This window comes from Lucilia cuprina, chromosome 3, assembly GCF_022045245.1.
Source record: "Lucilia cuprina isolate Lc7/37 chromosome 3, ASM2204524v1, whole genome shotgun sequence".
Lineage (NCBI taxonomy): Eukaryota > Metazoa > Arthropoda > Insecta > Diptera > Calliphoridae > Lucilia > Lucilia cuprina.
In genome coordinates, this window is record NC_060951.1 from 52,897,419 (window position 1) to 52,918,765 (window position 21,347).

Genomic DNA, 21,347 nt, shown 5'->3' on the forward strand with positions numbered 1-21,347 from the left:
GATATGAAGTAGTCATTGGAAAGTATGTTAATAGGTACGTGGTTACAATTGTATGTTATTATCATGTTTTTGCTGGGTAGTTATTCAAAATTTGTCAACATTTTTTTATTTTTATTCCTTATATTTCCAATTATTTAGAAAAATTCACTTTCCTTTTCATTTTATTGTTTTCACCTTTAGACATATCATTAGATCCTCTTTAAAAGCTCATTATAAAGTCAAGAACAACAAAAACCTACTTAAATCTATAAGCTGTTAATTTTCCACATCAACAGATTTTATCTATTTACTTTTTTGATTTTCACAAAATATTTACCCTAAATGAGAACACAATAAACAGGTGTTTATAAGCATTTGATTCTGAAGTTTATTTGTATGTACAAATTCCACACCCTTATAAACAAAATAAATCGTCTATGGCTTATTTCTCATTTCATTTGTTTTAAATTCCTTAACTCTTTAAGACTTTTCCAAAAATATGTGAAAGAAATGAACGAAACATATCTTTAAATTAACAAAACTGATGACGGCCTATGTTAAAGAAATGATATGAAATTATGTAGTTTAGGAAATTGTCAGGGGAATCTTTTAACTTCACGAACGCATACACACATAAATTAAACACGCACATTGTACGTGGAATATCATTAACTCTGAACGTACATACAAATACCAACACACCTATACAAATGGATAATTGTCACCTTAACATGTTACAGTTTATACAAGTCTATTATAGAAACGAGGGCAGTCACTAAAGTCACAGAATCACTTGGGTAACAACGACAAAGCTAAAAGTACTTTTTGAGTAACTAATTGTTATAAAGATTGCCATACTGTACCCTTTAAACTTTCAGAACTTTTTAGGAATATGATTTCTTTACAAACTTTATTTTGATTTCTTCACAAACTTTTATTGATCATTTTGATGTATATTGATCATTGGAAAAATAGAAAAAGTGCTTACCAAGGATATCGCAGGACATAATCCTTTTTATTCTTTTTATTCCATTTTTCACCGTGATAGGAAAATAGCGATCAGTGTCTATGGTATATATTTTTCCAGTCGGGAAGGACATATTGATTAAACTGTTTTTATACCCACTGTCAAAAAAGATGGCGGTTTATATTAATTTTGTCATACCGTTTGTATTAAAGACCAATAAAGATATATAAATATTTATATACATATCCACGTAAAGCATAGCCCCCTTATAAGTGTCCTCACAGAAAACAGTTTTAACAGCGATGAAATTCCACATAAACAAGTCTACTGTTAACTTAAGTCTCTATACCAAATATTAGGAGGATCGGTCTGTAATTGTAATCCCTTTCAGAAAATACCTTAAACGCTGGTTTCTGGCTCAAAAATACGAGTAAAGCTATAAAATTTTCTGTAAACAAGTTATTTTTTTACTAAAATGTTTCTACTAACTTTTGTGAGGATCAGTCGATAACTGATCTCCTTCCTATATAAAGATATTTTAGAAATTGACTTTAATGCTAATTACTGGCTCAGAAATGCGAGTAAAGTAATGAAATTCAACATAAACAAGTTTTGCTTTCGGCAAAATCTCATTGCCAACTTTTGTGAGGATCGGTCTATATTTGAACTTTTCCCATTCGAAAGAAGCTGTTGTTGGCAATTTTTTAAGATTGTTCAGATCTTATATCAAGATAACTTATATCGCCTTACTCACCTTCAACTTCAACTAAGATCTTTGTTGTAGAAGTTCAATGCCGACAGTGTTTATAGCTTTTACTACATTTAGTTGTTGTTGATCTAAGAAATTTAGACCTGAGAATCAGTATATTCTACAACGACCAGCATTATAACAAAAACTAATAGGGCTCTTAAATCCATGGAGGTAAAGTTAATATAATCTCTTTAGAAGACCGCATTTTACGTTGATCAATAATCAGTACTTTCGACATATTGCGATTACACCAGCAATGTAAGAGGAACTTGTAAGTCCCTTCGATTCGTAGGAATTCTATGAAAATATGCTCTCCTTAATCTGACCGGTTTTAAAGATAAACATCAGTAATAATGATATTGTTCAGAAGATTATTTCTATTTCATATTCATCTATCAACACAGACCAGTTCTTTACTTTTATTAAAAAAATTGTTTAGAAGGACTTTTCCAACTGCCCCTCTTACAGTGCATACACACACATGTCTATATATGTACGTTTGTATAAGTTAATAATTTTTGTAATTTTTTTTCGTAGAGCTTTTCTTAATTCTCTAGTAATAGCGTGGGAAACGCCCGTTTGTTGAGTCACATACTACTAGTTAATTTGATGAGGTTTGTTTTCGTTTCTTGTGTGTTTTTCTAATTTTTTTTTCTTTATATTATGCTGTTGATATTATTGTTGCTCTGTATTATGTGTCCCCATACGATTACAACAACAATACAGTTTTTATATGAGTATTACATGTTTCCACCTGTGCGGTGGTTAAAGTTTAAATGAAATAAAATTTTGTATGTTTGCTTGTCAGTGTATAGAACAAGTTTCTTCTATTTCTGTTCATTCTTTGCGTTTTAGTTTATTTTTTTTTGTTACAGTGGATACATTAACACATGTGTTAAGTTTGACAAGTGCATGTCACGCTCTTTCTGTGTCTCTTAACTTCAAAATACTTTTAACATTGTTAATAGTTACAAAAACAATTTTGATATTTTATTTTAAACAACAAATTACATTATACTACATATTTAACTATAATGGCCCTCATAAAAATTGTTAATATACTACAAAAAGAAAAATTAAATTAAAGTTTAACACCTCATTTAGAAGTCATCAGAGGAATGACTGAAAGGGCTGGTGTAAATAAGTGTAATTAGAAGTTTAAGAGCAACATAGGAATTTGTTTAGATCTAAAAGAACTGGCGATGCTTATGTTGGACTTTATATCCGGTTTTTATAATAACTAGTGGAATTTGCGACAGGTGCGGAGGTGCGACACCTTTTATTTTGGTCCTCCCATTTTTATACCCTACACCACTTTGGTGGAGAGGGTATATTGGGTTTATGCTGATATTTGTAATATTACAATATTAGTCCCACACCCACCTTAAAGTATACCAATCAGCTCTATCTCTACGTCCGTCTGTCCGTCCATGTAAACCTTGTAATCAAACTACATGCCGCAATTTTGAAGATAATTAAATGAAATTTGATACATTTTGATCGTTGATTTACAAAAACTACAGGTCGCAATTTGACGCTTGTTATAAAAAGCTGCCTTCAAAACGTGACTAAAATGTCCACAGTTTTATTCAGCAATAAATGGCTTAAGTATATCCGAGGCAAGGAACAATTCAAATTAAATGTTTAATTATGAAAACTAAATCACATTTTATTTTTTGTAACAGGTGTAGGGTGTTATATGGTCGGAAGTTTCACGCCCACTATTGTTGGTCTGCCCACTTTTTGTGAGTATAGAAATGTGAATCTATAAGAAAGAGTAGCGTTGCTGACTGACTGATTCTTCATCACACGGTTAATCCTAAAATCATGAAATTTTGACAGTAGATTTATTTTTGATATGTAGATACATTTAGGAGGGATCTTTGAATATTTGTATATTTGGAGATAAAAAGGAAAAAAAGGATAAAAAGGGTTATTATCTTACTCAATATTAGTAATACAAGAATAATTTTGTAAATCGAAATATTTTGGAAATTTAATTTTCAAAAAAGTGTATTCGTAGACAAAATGAGGGGAAATTGTAATCTTTTTTTAGAAATTTCCACAAACGTTGAATTGATATTCCACTATTTCATCATTGTAATTTAACTTTTCAAATGATACTTTTTGAATATAAAAACCAGAAACTAAACATACACAGTGATTAATGAATAATATTCTGTATAGAAGGCATTTTGTTAATTTGAATTTTGATTAGGTAGCGAAACACCCAGGGTTGTTCTAGATTTCTATAAAAGTGTTTACAATTTATTTTTTTACATTTCTTTAAAATAGAATCTATTTATATTCACGATACGACAAAACTTTTCATTATGAAATTTCTTACCTTCTTAAATTTCTTTTTCGTTAAAAATTCCTATTTATAAAAGAGTCCTAATCAATTTTCTTGTTTACTTTTACTTATGAACCGTTTACTTACTAACTTTGAGAAACTGTATTAAAAATTAATCTTAAACTTAAAACATAATTTATTATTTTCTCTAATGTAAAAGAAAATCAACTCTTCTTATATGTAAGTAGTTACCAAAAGTTAAGTACAACATTATTAAAGGACTAATAGTTTCATAGTTCAAAATTAGATATAAACTTTCCAAAAATTTAGCTACAACTAACTAACCATATCTACATTTATTCTAATTTTATTGTATTTACTATACATATACATAGTTCCTTTCCTAGAAAAGAAGTTAATGAAGGAACAAAATAAACTTTTTTCCATAAAACAGTTTGGAAATTTAATTACAGCGTTAAAATTTAATATTAAATGAAGTTGTTGAATTTTATAAGTACAAAATATGGATACTTTAGCTAGACATTTATTGCAACTTTACTGCAAGTATTTATCTGACTAAAATTTTCTCTACCAACATTTTATAATAAAAATTTAAGTCTATTAATAAAAATTCTTATAATGGATATTGGTGTAAAATTCCAACGTTAATTATAATTTAAAACTCATTAAGAACATATTTATGTAAAGAATTTATACATTTTTTTAATATTAAGTTGTTTGAAGTCCTCTAATTGTAAACATTTGCATCACAGATCAAAGTTCCTTTTCAACACTTGTTAAATAAAGATACTTTCTATAGATAGAATTACAACAAATCCTTAAATACTTAAGAAATCTTTCTAGCATTTTTTTATTGATTTCCAACACACAAACGCCCCATTTATAAACAAATATTCTTTTCATATTTTAGTACATATACAAATACTTGATTACTCCCCTATTTAGTAAATTCCCTATTAAACTATATGAATCATTTACTTAAAAAAAATCTTAAAAAAAGAAACTTTTTAATTAAATGAAAGCAAAAATAAAAACAACAGCATCAGGGAATATATAAATATAAAGAAAACATTATATCTACACAAATAAGAAATTTTTGTAGCAACGTAAAACTCTCTCATATCCAACATCTCCTAGATATACATATTAACACTTATACACATACATTTTGTCGTATTTATACTTGATATTGTGCTAAAGAGTGTGTACTTCATCTATTTTATGTGAAATATGTTAAATACAACAACACAAAAAATTTAAAGCCTCCCGCAAAGTTTCTTTATCCTCCTCCTTGTTTTTGTTACACACATTTCAGTTCCATTTGTGTTACAACATCACGTGGGAAGGAAGAAAAATAAAGTCAATATTATGCTTTGCAATTACTAATGAACACCATCATACAACCATCTATCCAACCAGCCAGCCAGCCAACCAACCCCAACGCCCTAGATTAACATTTTAACTGAACTGAATGAAACAGTAAACGGTAAAAGGAAAGGAAAAAAATCAACAAACAGCTGGTAATTCCAGAGGAAAACAGTAGACGTAAAGGATTTTTTTGTTGTGATTGTGAAAGAAAGAGCTTAGTTTCAGATTTAAAATTGGATAAAAGAGTATTCGAGAATGAGAATGTTTTTTTTTATAAAACCCTTTTTCAAATAGTCTTTTTTTATTCTGCAAAATTTGTTTGATTTTAGTAGAATTCCTTTAAATTGAAATTTTGAATCTTCACATTTTGAATCTGCAATATAAGTTTGTGAAGATCGTTCGTAATTACCATAATATATATAGCTTGCTTATATGTATATGTATATTCTTTAAATTTATTTTTTCTAAAACATTTCTAACAAATTTGATTGTATTCGTTAGCATAAGATATTTAAAACAGCGCAGATCATGTACAAAATTCGCACCAATCTCTTCTTTAATCCTTTTTATCAACTTTGTCTTGAAAGTATTCCTGATAGGGTTATATAAGTGAAACGAAAAATCTACTCTTTGCATTTATTGAAAAGTCGACTTTTCGACATTTTTCATTTATATAAAAGTCGACTTTAAGACTTTTCAACTTTTAGTATTTTATAAATAGTCGACTTTTTTCGACTTTACGACTTTTTTTTTTTTGAATTTTCAAGATTTTTCTGACTTTTCGACTTTTTTCGACATTTTGACTTTTTTCGAATTTTCGACTTTTTCGCCTGTTTTGGCTAGTTTTGAGTTTTTTCGATTATTTTAGAGTTTTTGACTTTTTTCTCAAATTTGTTTATTTATATTTTTCTATTTGTTGTAATTTTTCGAGTTTATTCGACTTTTTACGGCTTTTTTTAAATTTTCTACTTTTTCCGACGTTTTTCGAATTTTTCCAACTTTTTGACTTTTATTTACAAAGTCGAGTTATCGACTTTTTTCGACAAAAAGTCGATTGTTTAATTATTCGAAAGCCGATTTATAGAACCATAATTCCTGACTTATATTAACTTATAAAGCCCCTAGTTTAGTCAAATATGTCGTATCTTTTATAACCTCAATTTGTTGAACTTATTGAAGGATCTCTTTGATATACGAGTGTTCTTTAGCGATATATGTAATTTGTACTTAATAAAGAGAACTAACCTCTTTAATTTGGGCAGTCTTTTAAAATTTGGTTCCCCTAAAGCAATCGTATACCATTGAATGGTGTCAAAAGTATAAATGCAATCTAAGTCTTACATTAGAAAGAAGAATCAAGTCCTGGTATAGTATAGCCAGTTATAGCTTGGACAGATGATATCAAACAAAAATTGATCTAACTATGATTATATAAGGATGTCATAATGTTGGGACTGACTACTTTCTTTCTTCATATGGAATTTGGAAGTAATTTACCATTAATTTTATTCTCTAGTAATTTTATTCGGATAAGCGATTTCATCAGAGTGCTGATGTTTAATAAATATATACATAAATACTGGTCTACACTTCTGCATCAAGACAAATCTAAGGGGTTAGAGTCAGGCGCGGATCCACGGGGAGGAAAAAAGGGAAATACAAAATAGTTCCCTTTGGACAATAAAGTAAAAAAGTTTGTTTATTACTAAATGCATACCTCCACAAATTTGAACAAATTTGATCCACTGTACCTACATTAGCAAGCAGCCTAAGAGTCATAAGAACACTTGACATCTTTTGAGTAATAATAAAAACAATAATATGAAAATCAAAATAAAATACAAAACTAAATAATAGAACTAAAAGAAAATATTTATACATACATATTTTATAGACAATAACAAAAGAATCATTGTATGTATAAATGAGTGTGTGTAAATTGGGGTGGGGGAGTATGTAAGTAACCTTGTAACACTAGCACTTATTAAAGAAAACAAAATCAACAAAATGTAATAACAAAGAATTATAGAATAGATAATTTTATTAAAATTTATAATAAAGTATTTTACTCACACATAAATATATATGTTTTTAACACTTTAGAAAATTAAAAATAATTTTTTTATCCAGAGGTTGTGAAAGATTTTATTTGTTAGAAAATAAAAGGAATTTTTATAGTTTATCTACCATATTAAAATATGGAGTATATCATGATTTTATTTATGAGAATCCAAGACGATTTACTCAAGTCCGTCTGTTAGTTGAAATCACTATTGGGCTTATAACAAAGTCTGGCATAATAAAATGCTTTACAAATGCTTTGATGTAGTTGATTTTGTATCCCAAATAGACAATATTCTATAGTCTTCATAAATATGTTCTGCGAAAATACAGTTCAAAATTTACAAGATAGATTTATGAAATACTATGTAACTCTTTGGCATAAAAAAGCATACAGAAAGTGGGGGCAATTCTCCATATAGAACCCATATAACGGCACCCTCGACCATTATTTTATTATAGTATTTCATTTAAGGATTCTGTTAAGTATACAAATAAAATTTTATAAAATTAAATAATAAAATAATGAAAAATATTTTAAAATTCAAATTTTATATCTAGGTAGTATCTCTTATGTATTTTGTAATATGTCACCAAAAAGATATCAATTAAAGACAAGTGGCTAAAAAATATGATTTTCAAACTAAATTGAAGTTATTTTTAATTTCTTTAAAATAAAATTCACTTTAAAACACTAAAGTAACACGAGATCCTTAAAATATTCCTGTTCATTTTCTAACAGTGTATAAAACTCTTAAAGAGTATCTTAAGTTATAAATAGATACTAACACATTGCCACCAAATACAACAAGTACTTGTGCACATAATTTGACTCTTAGTATACACTTACACACATATTCCTAAAATAATCATATGAATGTATTATTATTGTTCATTCTAGTAAATTAGTCCTTAGACTGTTGTAAAGGACAAACACAAATCTAGAAATAAAGAAAAAGTAACAGAAAAGTGAAAGTATTTTATGGCATTTTCTATTCACTTCCTTTCATGCGTACACTCATAGATACTTAAACACATTTTAATATTTTAATGCATATAAATATGTATTTTCTTTAGTATTTTTTCAACTAATAACAACAATATGTTCGTTCATATGTACAAATAATTTATTTTTATGTTTTTAGTATCTAGATACAACAATGGTACTCAGAATAAGAGATATAAGAAAAAAAAACAAAAACTTGTATGAATCTAAAAATATGCAAGACGAGTAGTATATTTGTTTTATGGAATGTTTATTTTATATATTTTTTTAGTAAACATACTTATAAATTAAAATTATTTTTAGTATAATTTCAATATTTTTTTCTGTTTGTTCTCCTTGCAACATTTCTTTTCCCTTTCTGGGCACGTACTTATGTACATATTCAAAACACAACAAACATCTTGGAATCCGTATCAAAAATGCACTGGGCATTGCGACTGACTGCCTGGCATCACATCTAAATATAAATTTGAAATTAATTTAAATTTTGTTTAGGAAACATTAATGATAAATTATATTGAAATTATTTTTGGATATTGTTTTAATGTTTTGGTTTTCTATTGTTTAGTTTTTGAGTTCCATAGAAAACATTAAGATGTTGATTTTAATTTTTTCTAAAATTAAAATGTGCATTTGCATTTGTCTGTATTGTTATGAAAAGTTTTTTTTTTTTTTTTTTTAAAGAAAGAAATATTTCGTTTTATTATGAACATTAATTCAATGGTATTTCTTATTTTAAGTTATTTCTTTTGGTCTTCCTAATGTACAGTATCTTCTGAAGTAATTAATATATGCAGTGTTTAGATTAAATGTTGATGATATTTTTGGTTTTAGAAAGATTTTAATTAAAGTTTTACTTTATGAAAAATATTTTCTTTTTGTGAAAATAGGTTTTTTCTGAATAATAGTTTCTTATAAAATAGTTCAATATACATGTTTGAAAAGAAGAAGGTAATTTACACATTAAATCCAGTTTGCGCACACCACATTTCGATTCACAAAACTAAAACACTATTTTTAAGAATTTAAGGATTCGATATTTTATTTTCACTAGAAAGCTTCATATTTTCTAAATAAAATTTAATTTTCTAAAAAAAATATTTGTAAAAAATTTAAAATTTTTAAAAATCAAATATAATTTTTTCTAAAAAGTAAATTTTCACTAAAAAAATCGAATTTTCTCTGGTATTTTCACTATAAAATGGAATTCTTACTGCAGAATTTCATTTTAACCAACAAATTTAATATTCTCTAGAATGTCAATCTCTCTAGTTAGAAAGTGGTATTTTTAACAGAAAATTTTATTTTGACCATCAAATCGCAAAAATTAAAAATTTTCACAAAAAATCGTAATTTTACTACAAAATCAGATTTTTACTAGAAAAACATATTTTTACATTAAAATCGTAATTTGAATAGAAAATTATATTATTACTAAAAAACATATGTGAATATACGATTTTCGAAAATTGTATTTTCAATACAAAATCGCATTTGCAATAGAAAATCGTATTTTCGATAGAAAATCGTATTTTCAATAGAAAATCTTATTTTCAATAGAAAATCGAATTTTCAATAGTTGAAAATCTGTTGAAAATCGTTGTCCCTAGAATATTAAATTTTATTTGAAAATCGAATTTTCACCATATAAACGCCCAGCTTAAAAAAGCGAAGTACTTCCAAAAGAGTAACATTTATCACCAATTTAAAAAAGCACTAATCAAATTTAAGTCAAATTAGATGTATTCTATAGAATACTTCTATATATAACTATAAAAAAATATATGAAATTTATTTTTATTTACTTCTGTGTTAAAATCATCACTACTTTATTTCTTTTTCGTATTTCCATTAAGTAAATTCTACTTATTTTTCGTTCTTTTTCCTGTAATTTATTCAATTGAATCAATTAATACTTTAATTGTTACTTTTTGCTTTGATATTTTCTTTTTTTAAATGCAAAGACAATTTATAATTCTTAAATAGTCAAAAATATTTTTGGCATAAAAAGTTCGAGTTTCATGACTATTTTAAAATTTTTAAATCACTAAATTTGTCTCACTGTTAATATAGTGAGCATTCAATTAATGCTTTGATTGTTTCAATCATCAACTTAATTTATTTTTAATAAATTTTAAACTAAACTGGTTAATAAATTTGATTTATCAACTAATTTATATGTAAGTTTTATTTTACTAAATACTTAAATTTCAGTTTTTCATGTCGTGATCCTAATTTGATAAAATTTTTAATTGAAGCAACTAATGAATAAATTGTTTTTTTAAATTACTTAAATATATAATATTTATAATACTACAGAAAAATTTCATGACTATTTAAAATTTATAAATCACTTTATTTGTCTCAGAGAGCATTCAATTAATGCTTTGATTGTTTCAATCATCGACCTATTTTTTTTAATAAATTTGAAACTAAACTGTTTCTTTAATTACAAAAATAAAAAATACTTCCTACATATGTATGTGTCTTGAAATATTTTTTTATCCATTTCATTATTTCCTATTGAATTTATAAATATCCTTCCTCAATTAAATTATCCTTTTGCTTAGTTTTAAAACTAATAAGCCATAAAGCATAATTTAGTGCATAAATACTTAGTTTACCCCCTAATCAATACAAAAAAAATTCTTCCTAAATAACCAAAATATTTTCCTTTTTTCAATAAAACCCAAATGCCAGCAAAACTAGTTTCGACTAGGATTACACCTTCATGAATAACTAGTTAAGAACTTTTTTCTATTCTTTCATTCAAACTGCAGTGATGAACAACAAATTCATAAACTTTTCCTAACACCCCATTTATCCCTTTACAAATGTTTCAAAACTTTTGAAAATTAATTAGTTTGTTTTCCTATTTCCATTTTTTTTCTTATTTTGGTTTATGCGTTTAATAATGAAGCGCCCTTTCTATTACCCCAATTAAAAATTTCACTAGAACTACATTTCAATGTATACGAAATGAACACATATAAAACACGCAGTTATTAAAATTTCATTAGGAAAACACATAAATATTTTTTTTTGGAAAAATAGAAAAGATTATAATATGGCTATACAGAAACAACAAATAGAAAAACACATATGTTATTACTTTACCGCCTCTGATTTGGTATAGTTATTACACTCTTCTACTTGTGTGTTACTATAAATAGCGCCTGGGAAGACACTTTGCGCGCTCTCGTTTTTATGACGATCTAATAATGATTTTACTGCACCATAAGTGCATTCGCATGCACATACATATATTTTGTCTTTCAATTATTCATATAAACATACTTACGAGGTTAGATTAAAAATTGTTTTCAATTTTATAAATAGTGAACGTTGAATTGAACAGTAGGACTTTTACTGAAACACCAACTTCTTTCTCTTTTTTAAACAGATCGTTTAAACTAAACCCACATGATTTCAACATTTCAACATCTCCCATTCTACGCAATACTTTTAATCTTAATGTAGTTTCAAGCTCTCCTTTTGACAGTTTAAATTAAACGTTCGGATTTTTATAGAAACCAAATTTTTTCTGTCTTATAAAACGATCGCTTATTAAAATTATGATCTTATAAATGATCATTTTCTAAACGTACCGATTTATTTTATATATCTAACGAAAGTAATGCCAATAGATCTTTAATATTGATATTTATGATAATAATACTGGCACTCGGATGTTTCTAGTATTTCTATGTATTGCTTTGATCCATAAATGGTCCACTTTTACTAAGTACTGTTAGTTAACTAGTTCATGTGATACTTTAGGTTTAAATAAATTTTCAGAATGTCAAGTTCATATAGAATGTTGAAACCCTTCATACAATTTCTAAAAAAATATATACAATTTTATTTATGATTGTATTTGTAAGTAGTTAATTCCTGCAATTCAGTGTAACTGTCTCGAACTAATTCTTTCATATTTTATTTAGGCACACCAATAAATTAATTGAAGCTCCTCTATAGATTACTTTTGATTAGTTAAATAATCACTTTATAACAAAAAAATAAAATAAATAAACAGTGTCTACTCTCTAGTTTACACAGAGAAACTAAAGTAGTGACATTCTTTCTCTCACCACTAGTGCAAAGTAGTAAGACGTTTTGATAACAAATAAATTCCGGTCCACTAAAAGGGATACATCAACCCCTGTATAACTAGTGTTCAGGCACACTTTAAACTCATACTATTCTGCACTAAAGTACAGAGCAAAATATTACAACAAATATGCACTTGAACCTACAAGCTGTTTTTCTTTCTTTACATATAATGATTCTGTAGTTGTATTTCAAATATTTATTTGAATACAAAAATGTTTGTAAGGAATTTTTATATCTGCATTTTTCTGATTTTTGGGGAAACGAAAGCAAAAATTAAAAAAAAATAAAAAAAGAAAAGAATCATAAATATGTTATTTTCTGTGCGAGTAAATTGAATTTTGGGAAGTTTTATTTTTAGTAACATGGGAATATTTAACACATGTTGTAAAGAAAATTCTACGCTTTAATAATACACACACCCATTAATATTGTTCATATTTGTATGTTTTCTGATGCATATTTTATTAGTACCCTACAAACTGATTGTATTTACATAGATTTTATTTTTATTAATATTAAATAAAGTGTTTGAAATTGCAGTAAATATTTCATAAAATGAAAAATTAAACCTACGTATTGAGTTTTTATTACAATTCATTGAATCTTAGAATTCAATGAATTTTTCGATAACAATTTATTTTATAATTTTAATCACATATTTGTTATTGCAATTTTTAGTTAATAACTAAAATTAATGCAATATTTGTTTAGAACGATAATTTTCTAATCGTTTTAGAAAGATTTTGTGTTTTGTTCTTTAAATTCTCTTGACAAAGTTATGTTTCTTTGTTATGTAAAATGTTAAAACAACTTCAAGATTTAAGGGTAGGTCTGCATGGAAAATTTGCTTTGCCAATATTGACTAAATTTGTTACTAGCTACTCATTTTATCCATCCTAATTAGTGGAATCGCTTTATTTATAGATAGAAGTGTGTTTAATAGTTTTTAATATTAATTTTTAATAGCTGGACAGTGTCAGAAAAAATTGTTTTGGAAAAAAGAGCTGAAGTCGATCAAGTCTCGACCCTAGCTTTCTTATATACGTCATTTTGGAGATTTGACAGAAAGAAATAAGAAAATAGAGAATAGAAAATATTGTTTGTACATATGCGAGAGAGCTATGACTATTACATTCATTGTTTACCTCACACCGATATATTGAGTTTATGCTGCATCAAATTCGATTTAATAAAGTTTTTCTTTATTCTAGTTCGGACACTGTCGTTAAGAAGCCTGATAATATTTTGACATGACGACTAATGGTCGTTAAATAACATCCAAGTTGAATAACATCTAAGAGCTCCAAAGGAGTCACTTTTTTCTACTACCCAGCAAAAATAAAACGAAGTACTTCCAAAAGAGTAACATCATCACTTCAAATGTAGCACTAAATGAATTTTTTTACCTTCCGAGGAAGTGATGTTTATTGACTTGGACGTCAAGAAGCGAAAAGAAGAAGAAAGGTTTATATTTTGTACTGAAAATTTTTTTAATTAAACCAATTCTATTTTGGAGTTAATAAATAAATGCCTGTAATTTATTTTTTTATGTTAATATTATTTGAGTCAAATTAGTTGTATTCTAAAAAGCTACAATTTCACTTCCTTATAACTTCCAAAAAAGAACATAAAAATTCCTTCCTGAGAATGACTTCAGATGTAGTGAATTTGGAATCAAATAAAAAGAACATTCCTTCTATGACAAGCCTGTGTTAAAATCATTACTTCTTTAAGTCTTTTTCAGTACTTCCATGGAGTACTTCTTTGGAAGTTCTTTTTTTTCTGGGTATCATTCCTTGTAATATCCTCTGTTGAATCGGGAACATAACCTATAAACATAATTGGTAAACCGAAGTATATTTCTATCAAATAAGCCAAAGAAGCGTTCTTACTTAAAGGTTACTCACATTGTGTAAGTTTATATGAAGGATTTTATAGATAACACTGGAGTTTAATGCGACAAATTCATTGTGAGTGTATATAAGGAACCACACAACTTCCGAATCCCAATCATTCGCAAATAACATTTCCAACATTCAGTACCACAGTCAATCCTCTAAAGGTTTCAATTACTAGTACACAATAAATTTCAAAGCTCTTTCCTGCAATCCACCAGTTTTCGTGTTACCAGAGAGGTTAGGTACACTGGTTAGACGGCGAGTAAAGCGAATCCCTTTAATTATAGTTACGGCAGACTACTGGTACAGGTAACTTCACTATCAATTACACTCACATTCAACTAAAGCCAAAAATATATTATTATATACAAAAGACCTATGGGACTTTTCAACCACTCTGAACTTTATAATATTTTAAATCATTTTCAATAATTTCATAAAATTTTATTTTGAATCTACGAAAACTGTAACATTTCCCTTTGTCTGACAAGTTTTCTTTATCTTCGGTTCCGTTTAAAATCGTGTGTTTCGTAAAAAAATATATATACATATTATATATATAGTGTATCTAAAAGTCGCCTTATCTGAAAACTATTCACTTACACAAATTCAGGATCAGATTTCAAATTCATTAAAAAAAAATATTGTTATTATTTCAAAATACATTAAGCTAGTTTTACTTGTCATTTCAATTCATTACATGTTGTAGTTGTTGTTAGTCTTTTATTACTCGTATTATTTATCTTGATATTTTATGACTTTCGTTTTTCAATTTCCATAAATTGTTTATTTTTCCTCTTTTTTCATAAAGAACAATCTGTGTTTTTTGTTGTCTTTTCGTTTAAATGTTCTTTTAACACTTTAAGATAAGCGCTGGTTGTTGTTGTTGTTGCAGTTGTTATGTTTGTTTGTATGTGATATACTTGAAGTACTTGTGCGTGTCTAGTGGGTTTAAAGGGCGTTTTAAGTCTGTCAATTAACTACAGCATAGTATCCTTTTTTCTTGTCGATGTAATTTTTTTTCTTTTTTTAGATTTTTAATGAAACATTTTTTAAGCTGTCAGTGGATAAAATCTTATATGAAGCGCATTTGAATGTTGAGATTGTTGTTTAGTCTTGTCTTTTATTATCAGTTTATTGTTGTTGCTGTCTGTAATTGTTTAATATTAATTCGTGGAAATTCTTTTCCCACACAATGCTTTGTTTTGTACACTTTTCTTTATTAGTTTATTTAGTTGATTTCAACCATATGTTAATTATTTCGTTCGTTTGAAGATGAGAATTACTTATTTGAAAAATCGAGCTGCTAAGATTTCTGGGTTTTTGTTGTTGTTGAATGGGTTATAAAGGGGGACATAAACACATTTTGAAGTTTGTGTTTTGTTTAAAAAGAATCCAATTGTAACTGAAATAAAAAGAAATTATTGTATATGAATAATTCTATATTGTATATATTTAAAATTTTGAAATACTATAGTTTTTAAGGCCCTACACCACTATAGTGGAATGTTATTATGTGTTTGTACTGATGTTTGGAACATCCAAAAATATTGGTTCAACATCCACGTTATAGCATATCAATTACCTTAGAATCACTTTCTATATTGATTTAGCTATGTCCGTATATCTGTCCGTGTATTCATGTAAACCTTAGACGCATGCTACAGGCCTTCTTTTGACACATGCATAAATTGTATTGAATATTTTTAAAATCGGTCCTAGCCCCCACATAACTGTACTCCCCGAATAAATATGTATCTCATCAAAAATCGCCAAAACTTTGACATAAGTACAAAGTGTATTGAACATAATTGTACTCCCCGGATAAATCATCAAAAATCGTTTGTTTGATATAAGTCTTAATCCCATTCTCAGTTTCCGGAATGTAGTTCGCAAGAATTTTATATGCAGAATAATATAAATCCCAAGATATTAGGATCCAATTTCAGTAAAAGATTTACAATAGCAATTAACGTTATACAGAGTTTTGCTCTTTTCTATACATGCTTTATAACGGTATCAAATATGGTTGAAAAATGACAATAAATTGTTAGAAAATATAGGATTCACAAAATCTAGCAAATTGGCCTTCAAAAAATATCACTTCTATCAACTCCTGTTTAATTGAAGGCCAAGTAATGGTTAGGATAGCAGGCTGTCCTTTGCTGTTCGCATTAGGGACACACTTCGGTGTAGATTTTATATCCCTTTGTAATACCTGAAAAGAGAAGAACGGTCGGCGTATAAGTACACTTCGACCCATCTACTCTGGTTTCCTATCCAAACCATTTCGTCGCACGAATAATGGAATCTATCTTTCGGGTTTAAGCCTCGGAAAGTTTCGTTAAATTGTGCATGACATTGGCTCCTAGCAGATTCAATATATGCTCCGCTAGGATTTAATCCTATGCGGCCTGTTATTCCGCAACGGGGCGCTACGGCAAGAGATTATATAGCTCGAGTACTTCAACAAAGTGCTTGTACATGGACATCCATGTAAAAAAAATTGCTATCCGAGTTCTCCATAGAGAAATTCAGGGTCGCATGGTAGACCGTCTCAAGTCTACCAAGTTGATGAAAAAGACCACCATGAGATAAGGCCATCAAGGCAGGTGCTCACGTTAATCTTCATTCAAAAGACATTCATATGATCCGCTAGGCCAAGACACTGACAGAGAAAGTGAACAGCACTCTTTTCCTCCTCTTTGTGTTGACAGCTCCTACAAAAGTCATTACTAGCAAAGTCTAGTCTTCTAGCATGGAGCCCATGGAGATGGAAATTTCCATTCCCCCTGTAGATCCGCGGTTGGTTGCTAGAGAGGAACCTTCTTTCGCAAGATAATCCGCGATGGTATTACAAGATGACCTGGAATCCAGTACAGTCCCACTGTAAAATGTTTAGGTCAAGTAATCGAATGCGTTACATTATCAGCAAGATTGTACTCATTTAAATATAAATAAATGCAATTTATGCAAACAATTCCGACAATATTAAGTGTTGAAAATTAGCAGTTATAATCCAATTAAATAACGCGAATGTACTAAATCGCAGTTTATCGTTATTAAGTTACTCAAAAGCACCATTAAGCTCTTAAATACAAAACACAATTAATAATGATTTATATTAAATTGAAATTTTAATATGGGTATTAAAATTTCACTAACTCCAGTATTACCAAAAGTGGATTAGAAAAATAAATATTTTCATATTATTAATTTTAATGGTGGCACTATAAATTATTATGTTTTTATTATTTCTACGATGAATAGTTTGTTTATTTTTAGCCTTATAAACAGAACACAGAATAAACATGTGTTTCCATGGTTTGTTTCCCAACAATGATGGCAATCACAAGCAACAACAACAACAAAAACAACATTATGAAAACTGCAACCAAAAATAAACCAGAACCAAACTAAACTAAATACTTTCACACACATGATAAAAAAAGAAGCATATTATTCCAAAAAAAGAACACACACTCTTCATACAGATTGGAGTGGAGTTAAAAACATATTTTAAGCGGGAAATTTATTTTCAGATAAAAATTGTAAAGATATTGAAAATTGTGCAGCATCAGCAGCAGCAGTCAGTGCAAGATAGAACACATAATACATTTTTGGTGTTAAAGAAACACATGTAACATTGAGTATAAAGTCAAATGAAACAAACATCACATGATCATAATAAAACGGCAAGTGAAGGAGTAAACATCACAACAAGGAACAGAAATTTATTATTGAAAAAAAAGAAAGAAAAAAAAAATACAATATAATATTAAAAGAAAATAAATATTACTAGAAAAGAAGAGAAATTTTAAAAAGTGCTGTTGGGTTAAACAAACAAGTGAAATTTAAATTCATAAAAAACAAATAAGTTTTTACCAAATGGGTATTATGTATAAATTAATGAAACATAGACATTTATCTACGGATTTGAGTAATACTCATACTAATGTTAATGTGAAAAGTGATCGCAATCGTTTAATTACCATAGAGGGCAATATTATTGAATCTGCGGAATCAGTTTCAGAGGATTCATCAGAAGAAGTTTTAAATAATAATAATAATAATATGGATTCAAATTTGGATAAACAATTTACGGCGGAGCATATTATACAGCTGTGTAAATTTTTGGCAGAAAAATCGAAAAGAAATGTAAGTTGAAAAATTACTTTAAGATAAAATCTAGGAATTTTTGTAAAAAAAAGCAATAATGAATTTGGAATCAAATATTCAATCTTGCAAAGAAAATTTTTGAAAAATATATCACTTATACAAAGGTCTTTTTTAAAACTTAAAGGATATAAATAAAAGCTTTAAAAGCTATGTAACTTTAAAAACTTATTTAATGAAAAAAAATAACTAAATATTTCGACTTCCTTGTTATTAAAAATGTTTCTCTTATAAACTGATTTTGTTTTAAAGAGCTTAAAGTAATACTTGATTGATTTGAATATATCTTAAGTTATCTGTCGTAGAACTTACCTTTCTTAAAAGCTTTATTAATCCTACTTTGCATCAGGAAGTTGCTTCAAATCTCTCTCAACTACAACTTTATAGCTTTAAAAAATCAGATTCACGATCATCTTAATCGATCGCAATATTCCAGCAATTTATGCGAATTTAATTATTCGATTTGACGAATTCCAACGAAAATATTCAATTCCCGATACTTGTACTCTGACTTATGAGCTCGTGATCATAGCAGATTTTTAAAAAGCATGCAGTGTGAAAGCTTTATTATTCTTAGATTGGCTTATACTCAAAAAAGTGTTACCAACTTAAAGGTATAAGATTGTACAATCTATGGAACGTCTTTCTTTAACCACTTCAATCAATCTAATTTAAATAAAAATGCAACATCAAAGACATTCTAAAAACGTTCATAAATACCCAATTTAACTTGACATTAACGACAAACCCAACATTAATGCTTAAGCTCTTAATTTAATTAATTTGCACCATAAACTCATTACCGCTTTCATCATTTTTTGTTTAGAAAAATCTCTATAAACAACAACAATCACCCAAAAAACTCACAAAATCCAAACAAACACAATTTCAATTTCAAACCATGGAGGAATACAATGATAATGAAGACGATGAAGTTGATTTTTATCAAAATGAAGCATTACCTTTGCTAAACAAACAAAGAATGGAACACCAGCAACAACAACAAACACAACAAAGAAATCATACAGATGAGGAAGATGATGAATTTGATGAAGAAAAAACATCAACAGTTTTATCGACACGTTTATCACCTGATATAAATTCATTAAATATTTCATCAAATACCACAACATCATGTGCTTTACAACATCATCAACAACAGCAGATTTTTAACTACCAACACTATCAGCAGCAGCAACAACAACACAACCAACATCAACCACAAAATCAGGGTAAACGTGATATTTTATTAAAAATTCGTCGACAAATATTTGAACGTAAACGTTTACGTGAAAATGGAGCTTTTGAGCCTCAAGCTTTAAATAACTCACAAGTATGGAGACCCTGGTGATTGTTGCCTCTCAACAGAAAACAATAAAAAAGTTTAATTGTTTAAGCATAGTGATATACCAAATTTATATTTAATTTATCAACAAAGAAAAAAGCTTTAATTAAAAGACATTTTGAGATGATCTCAAATAGTCGAAATTATTATTTAGAATATAAAGAAAACTACTAATATTTAATAACAATTTTCCAAAGATTATTTTTTATAATTTCTTGTATACAATTTTTAAGTATTTAACGAAATCTTCCATTAGCTTTTAAATTAAAATATACAAATATAATTTTATTTATATGTTAATAAAATTTTAAATATTAATAAAACAAACTAATTTTGTAAATTTTTTTATCTTGTCATAATTTTATTTCGAAAAAAGAAAAAACCATAAAATTTTAAATGATTTGAATAAAAGAATTTTATTTATAAATACATTATAGTATTTTTATTAGTGTCTCTTATCTGCTTCATGATTTTTTTTTTTATCATAAAATATACTATTCACTTAGATATTTTTAGCATTTCTTTTTATAGTTGAATGAAAATGTTATTTATATCTATAGATTTTTTAAACATTTTACTTTTTCATCTTAAAGGGAACTAAATTTATAATGAAAACGAATGTATATAAAAATATTAAGTTAAAAATACACAATACATTAAAACATTAAAATGTCCATGTGGTAAAATAATTACAAAACATTTTTCACTTGATGTTTTTATTTCGGTTCAGAATGCAGAACTGGAACTTCTTCGCGCTCGTTCAACACAGGAAGTTTAAAAATAAAAAAAAACGGTTCTTGTTCAAACAAATAAAAATAAATAAATTTCTTGAAAAAAAACTTGAATATCTAAACAAATTATCAAATTAGACAGAGTGATTTTTTTGAACTTTATATGTTCCATTATTTAGGGCGTTTTTGAAGATTTTATTTTAAGTTTGTTTTCCATATTATCGGAATTCTAATGTTGGTAATTTTTGTTTTGTTTTACATTTGAACTTTATGTTTGTTTGTTTTTTATTAAAATGAGTATATTTTTAGCTTGTATTTCATTTGAAATATTATTTGATGTTTGCAAGAGGTGAAGTAAAACTTTTGATGAGGATATGATGTTTATTGAATTCAATGTGTATTAAAAATTTTCATGGACTTTTTAATTGATGATAATCGAACTTCTAATATTTGGCACATGTTTAGTTCGTACTAATGTCTCTTTTGATCATTTTGACTTACACGTCTACTATGGCGATATTGTCGGTGACGATGAACTAGAACTGAACTAGAACTGAACTAGAACTGAACTAGAACTGAACTAGAACTGAACTAGAACTGAACTAGAACTGAACTAGAACTGAACTAGAACTGAACTA

The 21,347-nt window shown here is 27.4% G+C and overlaps 1 protein-coding gene across 1 annotated transcript; it reads left to right on the top strand.

Moving 5' to 3' along the window:
• The first annotated feature begins 17,733 nt into the window (after positions 1 to 17,733).
• LOC111678216 (probable serine/threonine-protein kinase DDB_G0280133) lies at positions 17,734 to 20,224 on the top strand. The gene is made up of 2 exons (XM_023439487.2): positions 17,734 to 18,615; positions 19,460 to 20,224. The coding sequence occupies exons 1-2, from the start codon at positions 18,346 to 18,348 to the stop codon at positions 19,982 to 19,984; spliced, it is 795 nt and encodes a 264-aa protein (XP_023295255.2). The 5' UTR covers positions 17,734 to 18,345; the 3' UTR covers positions 19,985 to 20,224.
• Positions 20,225 to 21,347: the final 1,123 nt, after the last annotated feature.